At 31.1% G+C, this 18,324-nt stretch overlaps 1 protein-coding gene and 1 long non-coding RNA gene across 2 annotated transcripts in view; one reads left to right on the top strand and one right to left on the bottom strand.

Annotated features, from left to right (window-relative positions):
* LOC109350116 (WEB family protein At2g38370-like) lies at nt 3,275–5,949 on the bottom strand. The gene is made up of 2 exons (XM_019591260.1): nt 5,577–5,949; nt 3,275–5,015 (listed from the first exon to the last, which is right to left on the bottom strand). The coding sequence occupies exons 1-2, from the start codon at nt 5,790–5,792 to the stop codon at nt 3,507–3,509; spliced, it is 1,725 nt and encodes a 574-aa protein (XP_019446805.1). The 5' UTR covers nt 5,793–5,949; the 3' UTR covers nt 3,275–3,506.
* The window catches only part of LOC109342388, an 11,826-nt gene continuing 11,275 nt past the window's right edge, over nt 17,774–18,324 (top strand). The window contains exon 1 of the long non-coding RNA XR_002107055.1: nt 17,774–17,785. This is a non-coding gene — a long non-coding RNA (uncharacterized LOC109342388). The remainder of the gene's footprint in view (nt 17,786–18,324) is intronic.

The raw sequence follows: 18,324 nt of genomic DNA, 5'->3' as shown, positions 1-18,324 counted from the left end.
GCAAAGCTTCAATGCTCTTATTTCGTTATTAATTTTTTCTAATTTTTTTATTTGTAATGATTAATAATGATGTTACAAATATATGGTTGAAGTTGTGATCTTCTTTTCAAGGTGTGAAAGAACTTTATCAATTTATGATATTTAGCTCCAATGCATCCTTCACTTCTTGGGTTTGATTTTGGGTTTGATATTTTCATGGTTGATTTGTTTCTACTTTTAAATTTTACTTCCCTTTTCTGGGAAGGGTACATGAATAATGAAGTGATGAATATTTTATTTATTTGCAAAGCTTAATAATTATGCTATAAATATATGGTCGAAATTGTCTTCCTCTTTTCAATTATTCATAGAATGAGTTATGATATTACAATTAATAAGGAAATATGTTGATATTTTATTTTGCTTAAAAAATAATAGACAATAAATTTATTTCAAAATAATCATTTTTAATACTAATTATTAAAAAGGATCTTAAAACATTTTCAATTAATATTATTCAATTATTTCTAAAACTGAAATAGTAGGAATTCAATCTTATTAAAACATTCTCAATTAATATCATCTAATCATTTTTAAAATTTTAAAACGCTAAATAGGGTATGTCCTAATTGCACATTTAAATATTAGATCTTAAAACGTTCTCAATTAATATCATTTAATCATTTTTTAAAACTTATATAGGACGAATCTATTGTTACTATTAATAGAAGGAGTTATGATATTACAATTAATAAGGAAATTTGTTAATATTCTATTTCGCTTAAAAAATAATAGACAATGAATTTATTTCAAAATAGTCATTTTCAATACTAATTATTTAAAAATATCTTAAAACGTTTTCAATTAACACTATTTAATTATTTTTAAAACTTAATTAGTTGGAATTCATTCTTATTAAAACATTATCAATTAAAATCATCTAATCATTTTTAAAATTTAAACACTAAGTAGAATATGTAGAAATTATACATTTAAATAGTAGATCTTAAAACATTCTCAATTGATATCATTTAATCATTTAAATAGTAAGAAGTCATTTTATTTTTAATAGAATGAGCTATGATATTACAATTAATAAGGAAATCAGTTGATATTCTATTTCAATTAAAAAATAATAGACAATGGATTTATTTCAAAATAACCATTTTTAATACTAATTATTTAAATAGATCTTAAAACGTTCTCAAATAATATTATTTAATTATTTTTACAACTTAAATAGTAGATATTCTATTTTGTCTCATTTGGGTCTCTTTCAAATTGTTATCTTTTATTTTGTCTAAGAAATTTAATTAATATCGTTCATTGGAGTTGAGTTGTTTTATTGATAAAAATATAATAATTTTATAAAACTGGACTTGCATTGGTAATATGGGTAATACATGTGTTCTTAATAATGCAAATGTACGGGACATGTACGTTTTAACTATACGAATGTGCGGGTAATATGTGTATTCTTAGCAATGTGAATGTACGGGTAACATATTTGTTTTAACCAGTAAAATGTACCGCCACATGTTTGTTCTTAACCATACAAATGCACGGGTAATATATATGTTCTTAATAATGTGAATGCACGGGTAATATATATGTTCTTAATTATGTGAATGCACATGTAATATGTACATTCTTAATCATGCGGTAAAAAAAATACCGCTCATGTAAATGCACGAGTAGCTTCTAGGATGCATATAATAACTTACGACACATTTTTTCTAGGCCATAGATTTTGTCCACTTGAGATAATCCCGTCTAAACGGAAAACATTTAAAATTGTAGGATTATCTCTCAGTGTGAGTTTTATGTTATAGGCCAACATTTAAATTACATTTTACAATTATAATTGTGATTAATTTTTTACAATTGTAGTAAATGCAACATAATCTTTGCAACTGCAGTTTAAAAAACAACAAATTATAGACCAGAGAAAGATAAGGCAATGTGTATGGGGTGTAACTACGACGGGGAGACATTGCAAAACTTGTGATACATGTCACTTGCCTTGTTTACTATGCAAACCACTCTGTCTCTGCTTAGTTGTAACACAAACTGCCCCAACACCTTGTGGCTTTGGCTTACTAACGCCCCGACTTGAGATGGATGGATTGAGGAATAATCCTTAGCACTCAAAGTCGTTGTCAAGATATCTGCAATGAAAATATATGCAGAAGTTTGATTAAACCTCTAGAGCATTCTTCTCTCATTGTATGACAATTCAACTCAATGTATTTTATTTTTCATGGAAAATTGGATTGGAAGCAATTTGCAAAGCTAAATGATTGTCACAATACAACAATGAAGGTGAAGGATATGAATATTGCAGATCCTTACTCAAATTATGTTAACCAAATAATTTTACATGTTGTTAGTAGTGTTATTGCTCTATATTCACCTTCACAAGAAGCTCTGAATAGAATTCTCTATTTATTGCATCTATATCAATATATTCACTATTATTGGTTTACCTTGGTTACCTCAATACCATAATATCCTACTTTTTTAGAACTTGGAAAGTATTGTCAATAAGAACTTACAAGTTTATACACTAATTCTCCAAAAAAATTATAATTTTCCAAGTGTTATACATCATATTATGATAAATAAATCATCTAAAACCAACAAGAAATTGATCTACTTGATACATGTTTATTTTCCCTCTATCAAAACTATAGTCGGAGTAAACAAAAGCTATTACAAATTCTTACTTTTGATTTTCATTCCCCCTTTTAGTTGATCCATAGCTATTACCAGATTATTTCATACCTCCTTTAGTCACTAAATAAATTAATCTACCTTCTTTTCTATTTGATTTAAGTTTGGCTTGTCATTGTTGATTTCAAATGATCTTTCCTTTTGACTTTCTTTGGAAGATATTATCACCATATTGGTTTCTCCTCTTTCAAGTTTCCTTACAACCTTCTTTGAAGTGCTTCTCATTATTAATTTCATATAATCCTTCATTCTGACCTCCATTGGAGGATATTTTCACTACATTGGTTTCCCCTCTTTCAAATTTCCTTCGCTACTTTTCTCCATGTTCCATAACATTGACATCACCAAATTTGAACTCCATAATTATTATTAAAAAATGACCCAGTGCATGAGGCTTCCACTTAGTGGGTTCTAGGAGTAGATGTACACATACTTATCTTACAAGACGAGAGGCTGTTTCCGGGATTTTTTCAATCATATGACCCACAGAGGTATTTCACTCAATTGACTGTAATTCATATTCACTATTGTATAGGAACACATACTCATGGAAAAGTAGACAGAATATAACAATCCTGCACATACGAAAATTATAAACCCATCTTACAGAAGTTAATAAATTCAAAGGAAACCATCTCTACAAGCAAAGGAAAAACATTAGTTAATATAAAAGCAACACACTACAACAGAAATAAGGTAGACAACAAACAAGAGTCTATAATAGAATATGCAATTATAGACCCATTCTTGTCAACACTAGATGATCAAGGAAATTGATCAAGCAAGCCAAGCCATCATCTCAAGTTCAGCGTTGCCTTCTTCTTCTTTTGTTGTTTCTTCAGAAGAAGGGAGAACCGAGCAAATCCGAATTTCTTCCTCTTTGCAGAAAACTGCTTCTGACTATTCTCTTTCTCAACTTGCCTGTCAAAGGATGGATCATCATTTTGCTTGCCAAGCATCTGCCCCAATGAAACCTTCCGTTTCACCGAGCTTCTTTCCCTATGTATCTTGCCTTCAAACTCTTCTGGCAGCATCAGCTTCCTGCTCAATATTTGCCCTATTGATAAGGTCGACTTGAGAACTGGCTTGGCTTCATCATTTGCCAGGTTCAGCCCATTCACATCAAATAACTGAGAATCTCTCCGATGCTGAGATTGATAAGAATTTTTAAACTTGGTAGCATTATGTATAGAAGAACGCCTTTTGTATCCGTCAGAGCGCCACTTTCTTAAAGCTTCTTCAACCACTAGCTTTCCTCTATTTGCAGCCTCCACCCTTTCTAGAGCTTCTTCCAGGGCCATCTTGCTAGTTTTAACTTCTTCTGTTGCTTCCTCTACCTTTTTCAAGATGTCCATTTTGGATAAATTTGCTTCATCAACTTGATACATAGCATTTAAAACTCTCTTCTTAGAATGTTCCTCTGCAGCCCGGGCTTTGCTTGTCAGGGAAGTATACTCTTCGAAGGAAATAGTGACAGCTTCATGATTTTGCATACAATCTCTGGTCGAACTCTCATGATGAGATAAAGCTTTGATTTCTGCAAGGGCAGAAGCTTCTGCTGCTCTAGCAGCTTCCTTCATTTTTCTTGCAGCAACCAACCTGATTTCAGCTGTGCTTATCATAGCTTTTGTCTGATCAATCTCAGACACTGCTCTCAATATTTCTGATTTCGCAACTTCTCCCATTTTTCCGAAATGATCTGCCTCGGAACTCAACCACTGGAGCTCTCTTGTAATATCTGAAGGATCGTCTAAACCACCTTTAATTTCAGCATCTTTTGCCATATGCAGTTTTAGTCTAGTCTGGTTTAACTCTTCCTCGAGAGAAGATATTTTTGAAGAATTCTGGGTTAACCTCTCTCGGGTTTTCTCAAGAGAGATCCTTTCCTTTTCTAACTTCTTATTAAGTGATTCAACAGAAACTCGGACGTCCGAAATATCATTTGTAGTTCTGTTCAGATTAAATTTCGCCTGCTTCAGTTCCATTAGTATTAACCCTGGACTTGGTGAAGGGTATCGGCTACAATCTTCCGTTGGATGCTGAAGAACATGACATACTTGGTTTTCCTTATCTTCTTTCTCCTCCACAGAAGATATATTATCACATACACTCATCTCAAGATTCAAATTCATTTCTGCTTCTTCCTTCTGCACCTTTGATTTCAAATCTTCCACAAGCCTTTTAGTACTTTCTAACTCTTTTAAGACATCAAGAGTTTCCCTTTCTTTCAGGATCAGTTCTTTCTCAAGTACTGCTGCTTGCTCCTCCAGTTTTCCAGCGTCAAGCTCTTCCGTGTGGGGCAGCTAAAAGAAGTGAAACTTTCATTATTTAATTCAATGAAAATGCATAAACATAAGTATTAAAAAGGGTAACTCAGCACACGAGACTCTCATGTAGTGAGATCTGGGAAGGATAGATGTCTGTAGCTTCACCCGGAAACCGAGACGCTGTTTACAATTATAAATATTAATTGTTTTTAGATCCAATTCCCCTTAATTGTTTAGATCCCCTCATTAGCTGGCTCTATATAAAAAAAATCACTACTAAATTAATCACAAACTACAAAATTAATAATAAAAAAATCAATGATAAAAAAGGAACAATTTTTCTTTCAATAACAATCTGCATAGAGCAAACAGCAAAATGAGCTCACACAAAAATAGACAAACAATTTAAGGAACTGTAATAATTACTCTCAAATTTATTTTATTTTATTGAAAAAATAAATAAATTTCACAACCACAAAGGTTCAACCTTTAAAAAACTACCAAAAAATTGTCATTTTTCATTTCTACAATGTTGTTACTAATCGAATCAGAAACATTTCAAAAGAAAGATAGAGTATATTTTTAGAAACAAGTTACCTCAACAAACACGAACTTGTTATTATTATTGTTATTGTTGGGAATGGGTTTCCAGTAACCAACACCGCCGAATCGTGTGACGGCTTCTTTCACCGATTCAAACGGCGCCGATGTATCAATCTCGGCCCACCGACCGCATTCCTCTCTCTCCTTCTTCGCCACGGCGTCACCACCACCACCACCACCTTGGTCTGAACCTGGTTGACTCATTGACATATCGGAGATTGCAGCATAAACTTAACTTGAATCAGAATCAGAAGAGAAAAGAATGTGAATGAAGAAAAGGAAAATAGAGAGGGTTCAGTTTTAGTACTTAGCTACTAGGTAATGGTGTTTAGAGAATTTGAAGGATGCAAAAACAAAAAAGGTATATAGGTGGTGGTGTTTGGAGGAGTAGGACATTAAAAGGAAACGTAATAACTTTAATTTAAATCCTTTTATTCAAAATGTCCCAAAAAATGTTATGCAAAAAATGTGACATGAATTAAAGGGTAAGAAATTTATTGGTTATAGAAAAAATTGTATATCAAAATCAGCAATTTTATTGTCTGTATAAGACCTATTTGGATTTTGGATTTCACATAGTAAAAGAAAACTTCATTTAAATTTTTGTTCGAAATGACAATGACAATTAATTATATTCTTTTAACATATCAAAAATATTAATTCTTTACAATAATGAGGTGAACAACAAATATTGTTTATATAAATAATAAATCAATCAAACTTAATGGTGGATTTTAAAAGCCAAGGTGTTGGTCTAGTAGTGTAAGACCCTACTAAATTATTATGATGAATAAAATGTCAAAAGTTTATTTCTTGGGAACCATACTTGTTGGGAGGGGCAGCCACAAACTCCGAAAAAATTAATTTTTTATCCAACAAGATGAGAAATAATACAAAAATTGTGGGCTTTAAAATTATGCATCTACCAATTTTTCTCCAAATATAAATTAAAATATTTCACTAAAATGTTGTCAAAATTTATTATAAAAATAAGAAATTTGACCTATATGTTAGATTTTTAAGATATTTAGATTTTTTAATAAGGACAAAAATAGTATTCATTACATATGGAATAGATTTTTATATATATATTTTTTGAAGTTTTTATATTAGATAATGTTTGTTTTGATATTAATCATTTGTCTTCTATAAGAAAATAGTATAATAAAGATTTAAACATTAAACGGTCAAGTCTAGTCTAATCATGTCTTCCGTGCTGATCCAAAGCCACTGCCTTTATTTTTTAAACCCATGTATTCGGGGCCCGCACCACAGATACACAGGCTCATGTCAACGGTAACAAATACCTCGTTAATGACATAAAAAAAGAAAAATAAAGAAAAGTAAATATATATGAAACACGTCAAAGTTATATGAGGATAAAATGTATTCGGCTAGAGTTTGAGTTTTTATGTTATGAGCTCATTATTTATTATTAGAAAAAGATGTATACAATGATAATATAAGAATTTTTATATTATTATTATATTATTTATTATTTATTTTTAATTATTTTGATTTTTTGAAAAATAATTCAAATGAATTATGGATGATACAATAACTATGTACAAATTTTTATATTATTATTGTATAAATATTACATTCATTCATTCTTTATAGGCGAATTATTATAAACTCTTAATTGTAAGTGATATATCCAAAGAGTTGATGACAATATTTATTATTTATTATTTATATGTTAATTATTATTAATTCTTAATTACAATTAATATGTATATATGAATTATATATTAATTGCATAAAAAACTTTAGGGTGACAATGTAAACCTTTCAACAGTGTTTCCAATAAGTTTTAAAGTAAATTATATTAATATATTATGAGTTTTAATAAAATTATATAAATTGTTAGTGCATTATTTTTTTTTACATGTATAAATTATCCATGTTTATGTATATGCTTTATACTAGCTATCTATGTTCTATTGTATATACATACAATATACTAACAAAAGAATGAGTGATGAATGTAATCAATTTTTCTGCTTCGATATTAGAATGTTATGCAGCGGAAATATTGCAGAAAAATCACCAAACAAAAACTCCAAAATAAAAGAGATATAGTAGAGAGAAGAGAGAAAGAACACATACTTTTTATATTGATTTACATTCTTGTCTACCGAAGGCTACGTCCAATACTCTTACGGCACAAGAGATTTATTTACTAGATATCTTGAGTTTTAATTATATTTTCTCTTCCCGAGACTCCTTTTACCTTACACACTCACAATTACCTAACACCCTTGGAAATCAACCTTTCCAAGTCATCTGTTTCCTCTTCTCACCACACCATTGTGATGACAAGTTTACAACAAGTTTTGAATAATAAATTCTATAGCAGGATTGTCTTAACAAGATATAACAATTTTATAACTTGCAATCCTCTTACTCAATATGTAAGACTGAGATTGCAACTAAGAGGGAGAGAGGTGAATTAGTTGACTAGAAATTATGACCACTTTTTCTGCAAAATGAAGAGTTAAAGTGCAGCGGATAATATTGCAGAAAATAAACAAGAATAAATCAAAGAGGTAAGAGAGAAGAGAGTACACAAGAATTTTATATTGGTTCACCTTCTTGTCCACCGAAGACTATGTCCAGTACTCTTGCAGCACAAGAGATTTTCCACTAAATATTATGAGTTGTAATTACAATATCTCACCGCGAGATCTCTATGTACCTTACACACTCATTAATACTTATCACCTTGGAAAATACATTTTCAAGTAACTCTATCCCCTTTCTATTCACACCCTGTGAAAGAAAGTAATTACAATGAATGAAGAATTTGAATGATGACTTGAATTGCCTTTACAAGTATGAAATATAATAACACGTGCAATCCAATCAACTTAGTAATAATGCTCTTTAAGTTTACAAAACTTTGAAACACTTTACTTCAAGAAACTCTTACTTCAAAAACTAAAAAAAAATAGCTTTGAAAGTTTGAGTTCAAGTTGCTGGAAGTGCAGAAAATTATTTTAGAAAAATGTAGGAAAGTTGTGAGGAAAGTATGTGAAAGAGTTATGAAAGAGTTGTTGAAAGTGTTGTTTTCATTGTGAGTTATAAGACATTTAAATAGGCTTTCCAATCAGTCATTGTGCCTTTATGAAAGAGTAGGAATTGTTTGGAATGAAGGCATTTCATTTGGGATGAAAACCCTTGAGTTTCAAATCTGAAAAACTGATGTAACAGATCTCAGTAACTGATTACAACAAGTGGGTAATTGATTATCCAAACATCCGTTTTGAAAAATTACATTGAGTAATCGGTTACTCAAACTTTATGTCCAACAATGAATTTAAAATTCAGTTAAGAGTAATCGGTTACTCAAATTTGAGTAATCGGTTACTCCAATTCAAATTTTGTTGGATAACTGATTCTCACTCATGTAACTTGTTACTCAAATTTCAATAACCTGTTACACAGTATTTTGAAAAATGTTTTCATTTAAAACTTAAAGTGTTTCAATTCCTTTTAAAATATTTTGAGCATTACTACTTTAGTATATTAAAGAGTGATAGAAGTACCTATTTAGACTTAGACTAATTGTCTTGAAACTTTAATCTTCTTGGTCTTCATAAGTAATCTTCCTTTTCTTCTTTTTGGTGATGTTGGTGTCTTCATCAAAATCTTGCCAAGGTCAGGAGCAAAGATCTTCTTCACACAATATACTCAGTATATAATGCTCTTGAAAGTAGTTAAGTTTGAAAACTTTATAACTTTGCACTTGAAGCAACTTCAGTAAGAATTTGAAAGTTTAGAACAATAGTTTCAAGAGAAAGTGCAGAGAATTGTATTTGAAAGTTGTGAGTAATTCGTGTATTAAGTATGTTTCAAATGTGAGTCTTAATGCCTTTAAATAAGCTTCCAATCAGGCAATATACCCTTCCATGAAGTTGAGGCATGATTGGAATGAAACCCATTGAGTTTGGATGAAAGTTGTTTAGTTTGGATTTGAAAATTTGGTTATAACAGCTTTGTGTAATCGGTTACACCAAGATGTAATCGATTACCCAAAATCCCTATTAGAGAAATAATTGGTTACTACAATGCAGTAATCGGTTACATTATGTAAAAAATTGTTGTGTAACTTTTTACTTAGTTAGGTAACATGTTACATAGTGTGAGTAACATGTTACATAGTGTGAGTAACATGTTACTCACTGTTAAACTATCCAAGTAACTTGTTACCTAAGTCTAGTAACCTATTACTCAGGTCAGGTAACATGTTAATGGGAAGAGAAGAATCATTTAAAGCAATCATATATATATATATATATATATTATTAATTCCTTACCAACGAGTTTAGAGTTATCAGATACCTTAATGTCAATGATGCATTTGTTGTGGTAGAAAGCCACATGGAACCCTTTGTCACACAGTTGACTAATGCTTAGTAGATTGTGCTTGAGTCCCTCTATTTATAGAACTCATTCTATTGTAGTAGAAGGTGGCTTCCCGACTCTACCAACTCCAAAAATTCTTCCTTTATTATTGTCTCCATATGTGACATAGTCATTGTCCATTGGAGTAAGGACATAAAACTTCCTTTTGTCACTCGTCATACATTTTGAGCAGCCATTATTCAAATACCATAAATCACCAGCGGCTCCCAAATATTTATGTAAAATAGGTTAAGTAATATTAGGTATCAAATTCAGTTTGGGTCCTTGAGGGTTAGGTGTATGCCCATGATTTTTACAACAAGTGCAAATGGGTTGATGTTTTTGTATCCTTGTTCTAGATTTAGAAACTTAATGAGTATGGATACTTTGTTTTTGAAAAATAATTTTTGTAGTCACTTCCTTTTTCTTACTTGAGAAGGTTTTGAAAAACCAAGACCTCTACGGTCGATGGAGTGTCTTTGCATTTTGGACACATTGTCCAAGTTTTTACTATCTTGTTTATGTTCTTGAGTTCTATACTCAAGGTAGAAATCTTTTTTTCAAGAGTAATACAATTTGGACAAGAGGAAGAAGAAAGCTTGTTCCTGAATATGTCTAATTCATTTTTATGTTTTAAACAAAGTTTAGTGAGTTTAATATATTCACTATGCAATTAATTAAAAGTATTTTTTAACTCAAAAAGAGATGACTTATCTAAAACTTCAGTTTCACTTACCCCCTCATCATCATATGATGAGATGCCATCAAGGATAGATGAGTCTGCTCCTTATTCTCTGATTCTAAAGTGGAACTTGTGTCATTGTCTTCTCACGCAATGTAGGCCCGTCTTTCGGTCCTCTTTTCCGATTTCCCTTTGAAGCGATTTTTTTTAAGTGTAAGGCAATCCATCATCATATGGCCAGATTTTCCACATTCAAAACAATTGAAGTTTTGAGTTGAAGTGGAAATTTCATTGCTCTTGATGAATTTCCTTGATTGTCTAGTCTTGACTCTTTTATTCATTTTCAGAAATGTGTTGAACTTCTTCACCAACATGCTCATATCATCCTTTTTTTTTCTGATTCGTCTTCTGAAGATTCATATACTTCTGCCTTTTCCTTAAGAGAAATATTTTTCCTCTTCTTTTCGTGTTCCTCATAGGGATGACAATGAAAATCGAACCTGTGGGTACCCGTCCGAACCCAATCCAAATTTAACGAGTGAAACCCGTTGTTATTGGGTTCGGGTTTTACCCGATGTTAATTTTCGGGTTCAGGATTGGTACATGTAGTACCCTACCCCAAACCCGCCCTGAACCCGTCACAGTTAATAAATTGTTTTATATTCTAATCGTAATTTTGTGCCAAAGTTAGAAACAAAGAAGTTGGGACTTCGGGTTTGTCCCAAAATAAGATAGTTTGAAGACACATTTTTATTTGTTTAGCCAACTATTGCTTCATTTATTGGCTTTGGTTTTGTTTTATAAATTGCTTGCCTTTAGCCAGCTAATGTTTGAATTATTTTGGGTTTCCTGTTGGGTTTCAGGTAACTCGAAACCTGACGAATTCAGGGATGGTAGTGTTAATTTTTACCCCACAAAGTTCGGGTTCGGGTTTTGGATTTCGGGTTCATGGTTAGGTAAGCATAAACCCGACCCAACCCACCCTGTTGCCATTCCTATTCCTCATGTTGATCAAGTTGGCTTATTTTCAACTCATGTTCCTACAGTTTACCAAAGAGTGCAGCCAAAGAAATTTTTGATAAACTTTTCTTTTCACAAATGGTTGTCACTTTAGGTTGCCATTATCTAGTTAGTGATATTAGAACTTTCAAGTTCAAGTCACTATTTGACAGCACCTTTCCCAATGCAATCAAATGATTTGTAAGATGAGTAAACCTCTTTTGGAGATCAAGAGTTTTCTCTTCTAGTTTCATGCGGCTCTTGAGAGAGTATTGAGTCTATACCGTTTGACTTCTTCAGTCCCCTCGTGTATGGTTTCTAGAGTGTCCCATATTTCCTTTTCCATTTTGCAATTTGACACTCTACATAATTCATCAATTCCAAGGGCTAAAGTGAGGATGTTTTTGACCTTGAAGTCATATTGGACTTTCTTCTTATCCTCATCATTCCAGTTTGATTTAGGTTTAACTCCCCTTAAACTATTGATTACTATAAAAGGTTCATAGGGTCCTTCCTCAATTGCATTCCAAATATCAAGGTCCTGAAATTCTATAAAGATTCTCATCCTTATTTTCCATAAGTAATAGCATTCTCCAACAAAACTTGGAGTGCGATTGATGTTGGAACCTTCTCCCATAAAGGATCTAGAGGCCATCTAAAAGTTTAGGATCTTTGGGAGTAACTTACCCAAACTAAGCTTTGGTGCCAATTGTAAGTATTAGATGAAAACTAAGAGGGTGGTGAATTAGTTGTATGGAGTGATGGTCAATTTTTATGCATTAAGATCAAAATGTTATGCAGCGGAAATATTGCAGAAAGATCACCAAACAAAAAACTCCAAAATAAACGAGATAAAGTAGAGAGAAGATAGAAAGAATACAAATTTTTTATATTGATTCACCTTCTTGCTCATCGAAGGCTATGTCTAATACTCTTGGAACACAAGAGATTTCTTTACTAGATATCTTGAGTTAAAATTATAGTTTCTCTCCCCAAGACTCCTTGTACCTTACACACTCACAAATACCTAACACCATTGGAAAACAACCTTTCCAAGTTCTCTTTTCCATTCTCACCACACCATTGTGATGACAAGATTACAATAAGTTTTGAAGAATAAATTCTATAACAGAATTGTCTTTACAAGATATAATAATTCTATAACTTGCAATCCTCTTACTCAATATAGAACTTTGCACTTGAAGCAACTTTAGAAAGAATCTAAAAGTTTAGAATAAAAGTTGGTAGAGAAAGTGCAGAGAATTGTATTTGAAAGTTGTGAGTAATTTGTGTATCAAGTATGTTTCAAATGGGAGTCTTAATGACTTTAAATAGGCTTCCAATTAGCCAATATACTCTTCCATGAAGTTGGGACATGATTGGAATGAAACTTATTGAGTTTGGATGAAAGTTGTTCAATGTGGATTTGAAAATCTGGTTATAACAGCTTTGTGTAATCGGTTACACCACGATCTAATCGATTATCCAAACTCCTTGTCAGAGAAATAATCGGTTACTACAATTTTATTATCAGTTACACTATGTAATTAATTTGTTCGGTAACGTTTTACTGAGTTAGGTAACCTGTTACATAGTCCCAATAATATGTTACCTAACTCTAGTAACCTGTTACTCAAGTCAAGTAACCCGTTACTTAGTATTTTGAAATGTGTTTTACTTTCTCTAAGAGTTTTCAATTTCATTTGAATATAGTTTTTGACTTTCATTTGAGCATTGCTTACTAATCATATTAGAGTGTAAAAGATAGAAGTACATATTGAAGACTTAGACTCTATTGAAACTTGATCTTCTTTTGTCTTTAACATCTTCTTCCTTTTTCCTTCTTTTTGTGTGATCTTGGTGTCTTCATCAAAATCATGCCAATGTGAAGAACAATATATTCTTCACATGAATCACTTCATTATTTTTGGTCTGTTACAATACATTAATATTTCCACGAAGATATTGCTTAAATAACTCCTATATTATATCTAAAAATAATGACGATGTATTGAATCATATACTATTTGGACTTGTCTCTACTATAAATAATATTTTGTTTAACTTAATTATTATACTTATCATACTTTTGTTTAAAAGATTACACTATCTTCCCTAAGAGGGGTGAGTATAATGTATATATTTAAATTAGGGAGTTTGTAAATGTGTAGAAAAAGAATGGATGATTTATGTATTTTCAGTAAAATTCAATGCATGTGAGTGTAATTTACTATAAGTTGTAATACACATTTATTTTATTAAAATATATATTAACATTAATAATTAATCTATGTATAAAAATTATATACTCAATTAACATTTATTTATCAACTTTCAAGGACAACTTCTATATAAATATTAATGTGGATAACAACTATAATATTTATTTTTCATGTATGTACATATTTCATTCATTCCATATCTTAGGTACTTCCTGATATTAGCATTCGGATTAAGAAATCAATAGTTTGATTTCTATTTTATAATATTTTTACTAAAATATATTTATTTATTCCATTCTTTTATTTCTTTACATGTGTATTAATCTATCGATATGTGTACTAGTCTGTATTCATATTTCTACCAATTATTAACATGTATTCCATATCTTTTGATTACTTAATTTTTTATGATTTTTTAAAATCTTCTTATATTTTAGAAATTTAACACACATATATACTTTATTTCCAATCATATTTTTATTTATTACTTTTTTCACCTTAATTCTCTATTTTTATTTAATATAAACCAAAAGTGGGGATTTAAATTAGGTTATTATAGTTTAGTCATATTAAATTTTTACGTCATTTAATATTTTTCCAACTACGTGTAAAACCTTAAAACATTAAAGAGAAATGAAATGGATATAATATTCATTTCACTAAAAAAATTTGGCAGTTCAAATTACCAAGTGCAAACTCTTTATTGAAAAATGAGTCATTTAATTCGTTGATGGTATGAAATGATAATAACATATTTTAAGTAAATAGTGATTTCTCAACAATTTGATTAAATTAGTTATTTTTAATATATTTTATAATACATGATAAAGAATATTTTGATTCATATTTGTGATCATTAAATACTATTTTTTATTTTTTATTTTTTTGGGATTAAATTAGTATACACGAAAACTTTTAAATAATAAAGTAGATATTCACTTAATACATTTTTAGCTAAACATTAGAAAAAAAGTAATACAACCAAAATTTTCAAACAAAACCAAAAACTACAAAAATGTGATGATGTATATACTTACACCGGACTAATCAATCTACAAAAATTCAGAGGAGAATCAACTAACTTTTGTATCTTCAGTCAAGGATAGTTTCTACGTTTATTGGAGAGAAAAATTGTTCTACCAAATCTAGGCAAAAAGGATATGTCATGTGACAATCATGACATTAAAATAAGACCATTAGATAGTTTGAGAAATAATTTTTTAAACACTATGAAGTAACATTATGTTAAGATTGCATTTCAAAACAAATTGACAATGAGAAGAGTAGCCCAACAAATATTTAAACTATTCCCTAGATAATGAGGTAGGCAATATGAGACTTACTTTCTAACATGCCCCCTCCATATAAGCCTGCCGGACCAAGCGAATGGTTACCTTTAACCCATAACTAAAGGGCATCTTTTGGCCCATGACAACCAGAAAAAAGTTAGACTCTGACTCTAATACCATATAGAAAAACAATTAGTGTGTAAAATCTGATTGATGAAAGTGTTATTTACAAAGGTATTTATACACTGAAAATAGTAACAACAGAGTAGATAGTTCCTGAATTTATGGGACTATCTCAACAACATACAAAAGGCTAGGTAAAAGATCTTTGAAGAATTCAAAGAGTGCCTATAATTGAGGGATAAAATATCAGCTTGTTAGCTCCCGACAAGCGGAAGGATGGGACGAACTTGAAGCTTGGGACGAAGAAAAACAAGACGATATTTGGCTAGAGGCTTGGTATAGATATTGGCCAACCGGTCCATAGATGATACATGATAGATGTTGAGAGTGTCAAATTCAGCCTGTTCATGGACAAAATGGAAATCCAAAGCAATGTGCTTCGACCTAGTACTTATGATCAGATTCTTACTCATGAAAATTGCTCCAACATTATCACATAATAATAAGGGGGTTGATGGATAGGAGCATGGAGGTCGTGAATGAGGTATTTGAGCCACAATAGCTCAGCGGTAGTGTATGCAAGGGAATGATACTCAGCTTCTGTACTAGAGCTAACTATAACTCTTTGTTTTCGAGAAGTCCAACTGATAAGATTGGAACCATGGAAGATGGCATAGTCGTACTGAGAGTGGCTATCATCCGTGTCCAAAATCCAGCTTGCTTCAGAGTAAGGCAGAAGAGATTTGGCCGTGGTAGGAGTGAAATGAATGCAATGAAGTAGAGTCCCTTTCAATTACCACAAAGTTCTTTTCATTGCCTGCCAATGAAGAGTAGTGGGTGAGTACATAAATTGGAAAACTTGGTTGATGGCATAGGCAATGTCGGGACGGATGATGGTAACATATTGAAGAGAACCCACAATCTGCTGAAAGAGCTTTGGATCATGAAAGCGATCACCGTGATGAGTGAGGCATGAGCTAGGATCAGAGGGTGTGGAAATGGGTGAAGCCTCAGTCATGTTGCTTCGTTGAAGAACATCCTGAATGTAGCTCTGCTGTGAGAGAGTGAGACCTATAGAAGTTCTGCTGATTTGCAAGCCCAAAAAATAATGCTAATTTCTGAGATCTTTGAGTGCAAACACCTGATGTTATTGAGTGATGAAGTTTTATATGTGAGTTGTATTAGTACTAGTGATGATCAAGTCGTCCACGTAAACAAGGATGTAGATAATTGAGTCGGAGAAGATGTGAACTAACAAGGAATTGCTCATTTAAAAGGATCAGAATATGTGAGTGTCAAGAAGAAAGGTATTATTTATATATATTTTCCGAGTACACTAACCATTTGAAAGAGCAATGGAGAGGACTTTAACATTGTGTTTTACTGAACACTTTTAATTAAGTAATTAGTTATTAATGAATTCATTAGAGAAATTAATCAGTAATGTTTTAGGCTAAACCTCAGTTGATTTTTATTCTTGTATTATAATATTCTTGCTTTCCCTATTTTTTCAAGATTTTTGGAGAATAAAAATTTCCAAGACGATTTGGTCATTTTATCGAGTTTTCACCCAGTTTTTGAGTTTCGTATCTCGGAATCGAATTCCGATTTCTCTGTTGGCTTCGAAATATTATTTATAGTCAAAATAGATACCAAGTTTGTCTGTAACTTATCTCTAGCTATTTTGCACCTCAAAATTCAAGTTTTGATATTTTGGTCAAAAAACCTAGATCAGTAGATCGTATATTTCCGGACGAAGTTATCTGGTAATAATCGAGCACGACTTCAATTGAGAAATAACGTCACATCAATCAAGTCGGAGTATTAATCACTTCATGGGTCAATGGCTTGTCAAACAAGCAAAGTTAAAGCTTCCATAATCCCCTAAATTACTCACCAAATCTCCTCATTCCACCACCATTAGACACATCACCTAAGCTAGCATAAATCTAGATTACCTATCATTAATTTTCAGATTTGAGAGAGGGTGAGGCTCTCCTATAAATACCTCACCCCATCCTCTCATTTTTACACTAATTCTCCTAAAGAAAGTTAAGGTATTATTTCTCTTTTTCTCTTCTCCATTTTTCTTCACATACACCATGAGAAAATCATGATATCATAGTATGTTATTCATGGAGTTGAGTTTGTGTTTTTTTTCTTTAAATATTTTGTAAGTCATGACTAAAGGGGATGATAATGAAATCATACGAACCTTTTTTTAGTTTTTGACTTAGGTAAAACTTAAAATTTCTTCCTTGTTCTTAGATGGAAAAACTATATCTTTGGACAAGGTTAGATGCGTTTATTTGTTTTAGAAATATTGGAAATCATTGTTAGTATTTTAATGTGTTTAAAGGTGATGATTTGAATATCAAAGGAACCTTTATTGTGTTTAAGAAAAGTTTATGTCTATTCTTGAAAGTTCAAAATGTTTATGAGTTTTTGTTGAAAAAAATTCATTTTTAAAAGGTATTATGTGTAAAAGGTTGTTTAGCATATGTTATTCTTTGATTTCCAAGTTAAAGTAATGATTTGGGATAAAAGATGATTTATTAAAGGCTTGACTTCATAAACTTACAGTGTTATCAAGTTTTGGATAGTAAAGTAGTAAAAGTGTTAACTTATGATTTATAGTTCATGACTATGATATCAACACCTATTAACCCTTGAGGTTATCCTAAAATTTGGAGGTGTTGAGATGATCATGAAATTAGTTATGTTTACTTTAGTAGCATACTTTAAATGGGGAGATTGACCTAAAAATCTTGACTTTATAAACCTAAAGTGTTATGAAGTCTGAGATAGAAAAATGATTTAAAAGTGTTGATCCTGGTTAAGTTAGCTTACTTTAAAGTGGTAAGATTGACATAAAAAGTCTTGATTTAAAAGTATTGATTTTGTTTAAGTTGGCCTACTTTAAAATGGTAAGTCTAGCTTAATAATATTACTTAAAATGATTAATCTTAATAAAAATGTTTTACTTGCAAAAGATAAGTTTTATGAATAGTTATCATTAC

Source organism: Lupinus angustifolius, chromosome LG01, assembly GCF_001865875.1.
Source record: "Lupinus angustifolius cultivar Tanjil chromosome LG01, LupAngTanjil_v1.0, whole genome shotgun sequence".
Classification (NCBI taxonomy): domain Eukaryota; kingdom Viridiplantae; phylum Streptophyta; class Magnoliopsida; order Fabales; family Fabaceae; genus Lupinus; species Lupinus angustifolius.
This window is presented reverse-complemented; position numbering and strand designations above follow the sequence as displayed.

Excerpts from the sequence above, each read along its gene's own strand:
- LOC109350116 (XM_019591260.1), bottom strand. The coding sequence starts at position 5,792 with ATGTCAATGAGTCAACCAGGTTCAGACCAAGGTGGTGGTGGTGGTGGT. Across the intron at positions 5,016-5,576 it reads ACAAGTTCGTGTTTGTTGAG|CTGCCCCACACGGAAGAGCT; the intron begins GTAACTTGTTTC and ends CACTTCTTTTAG.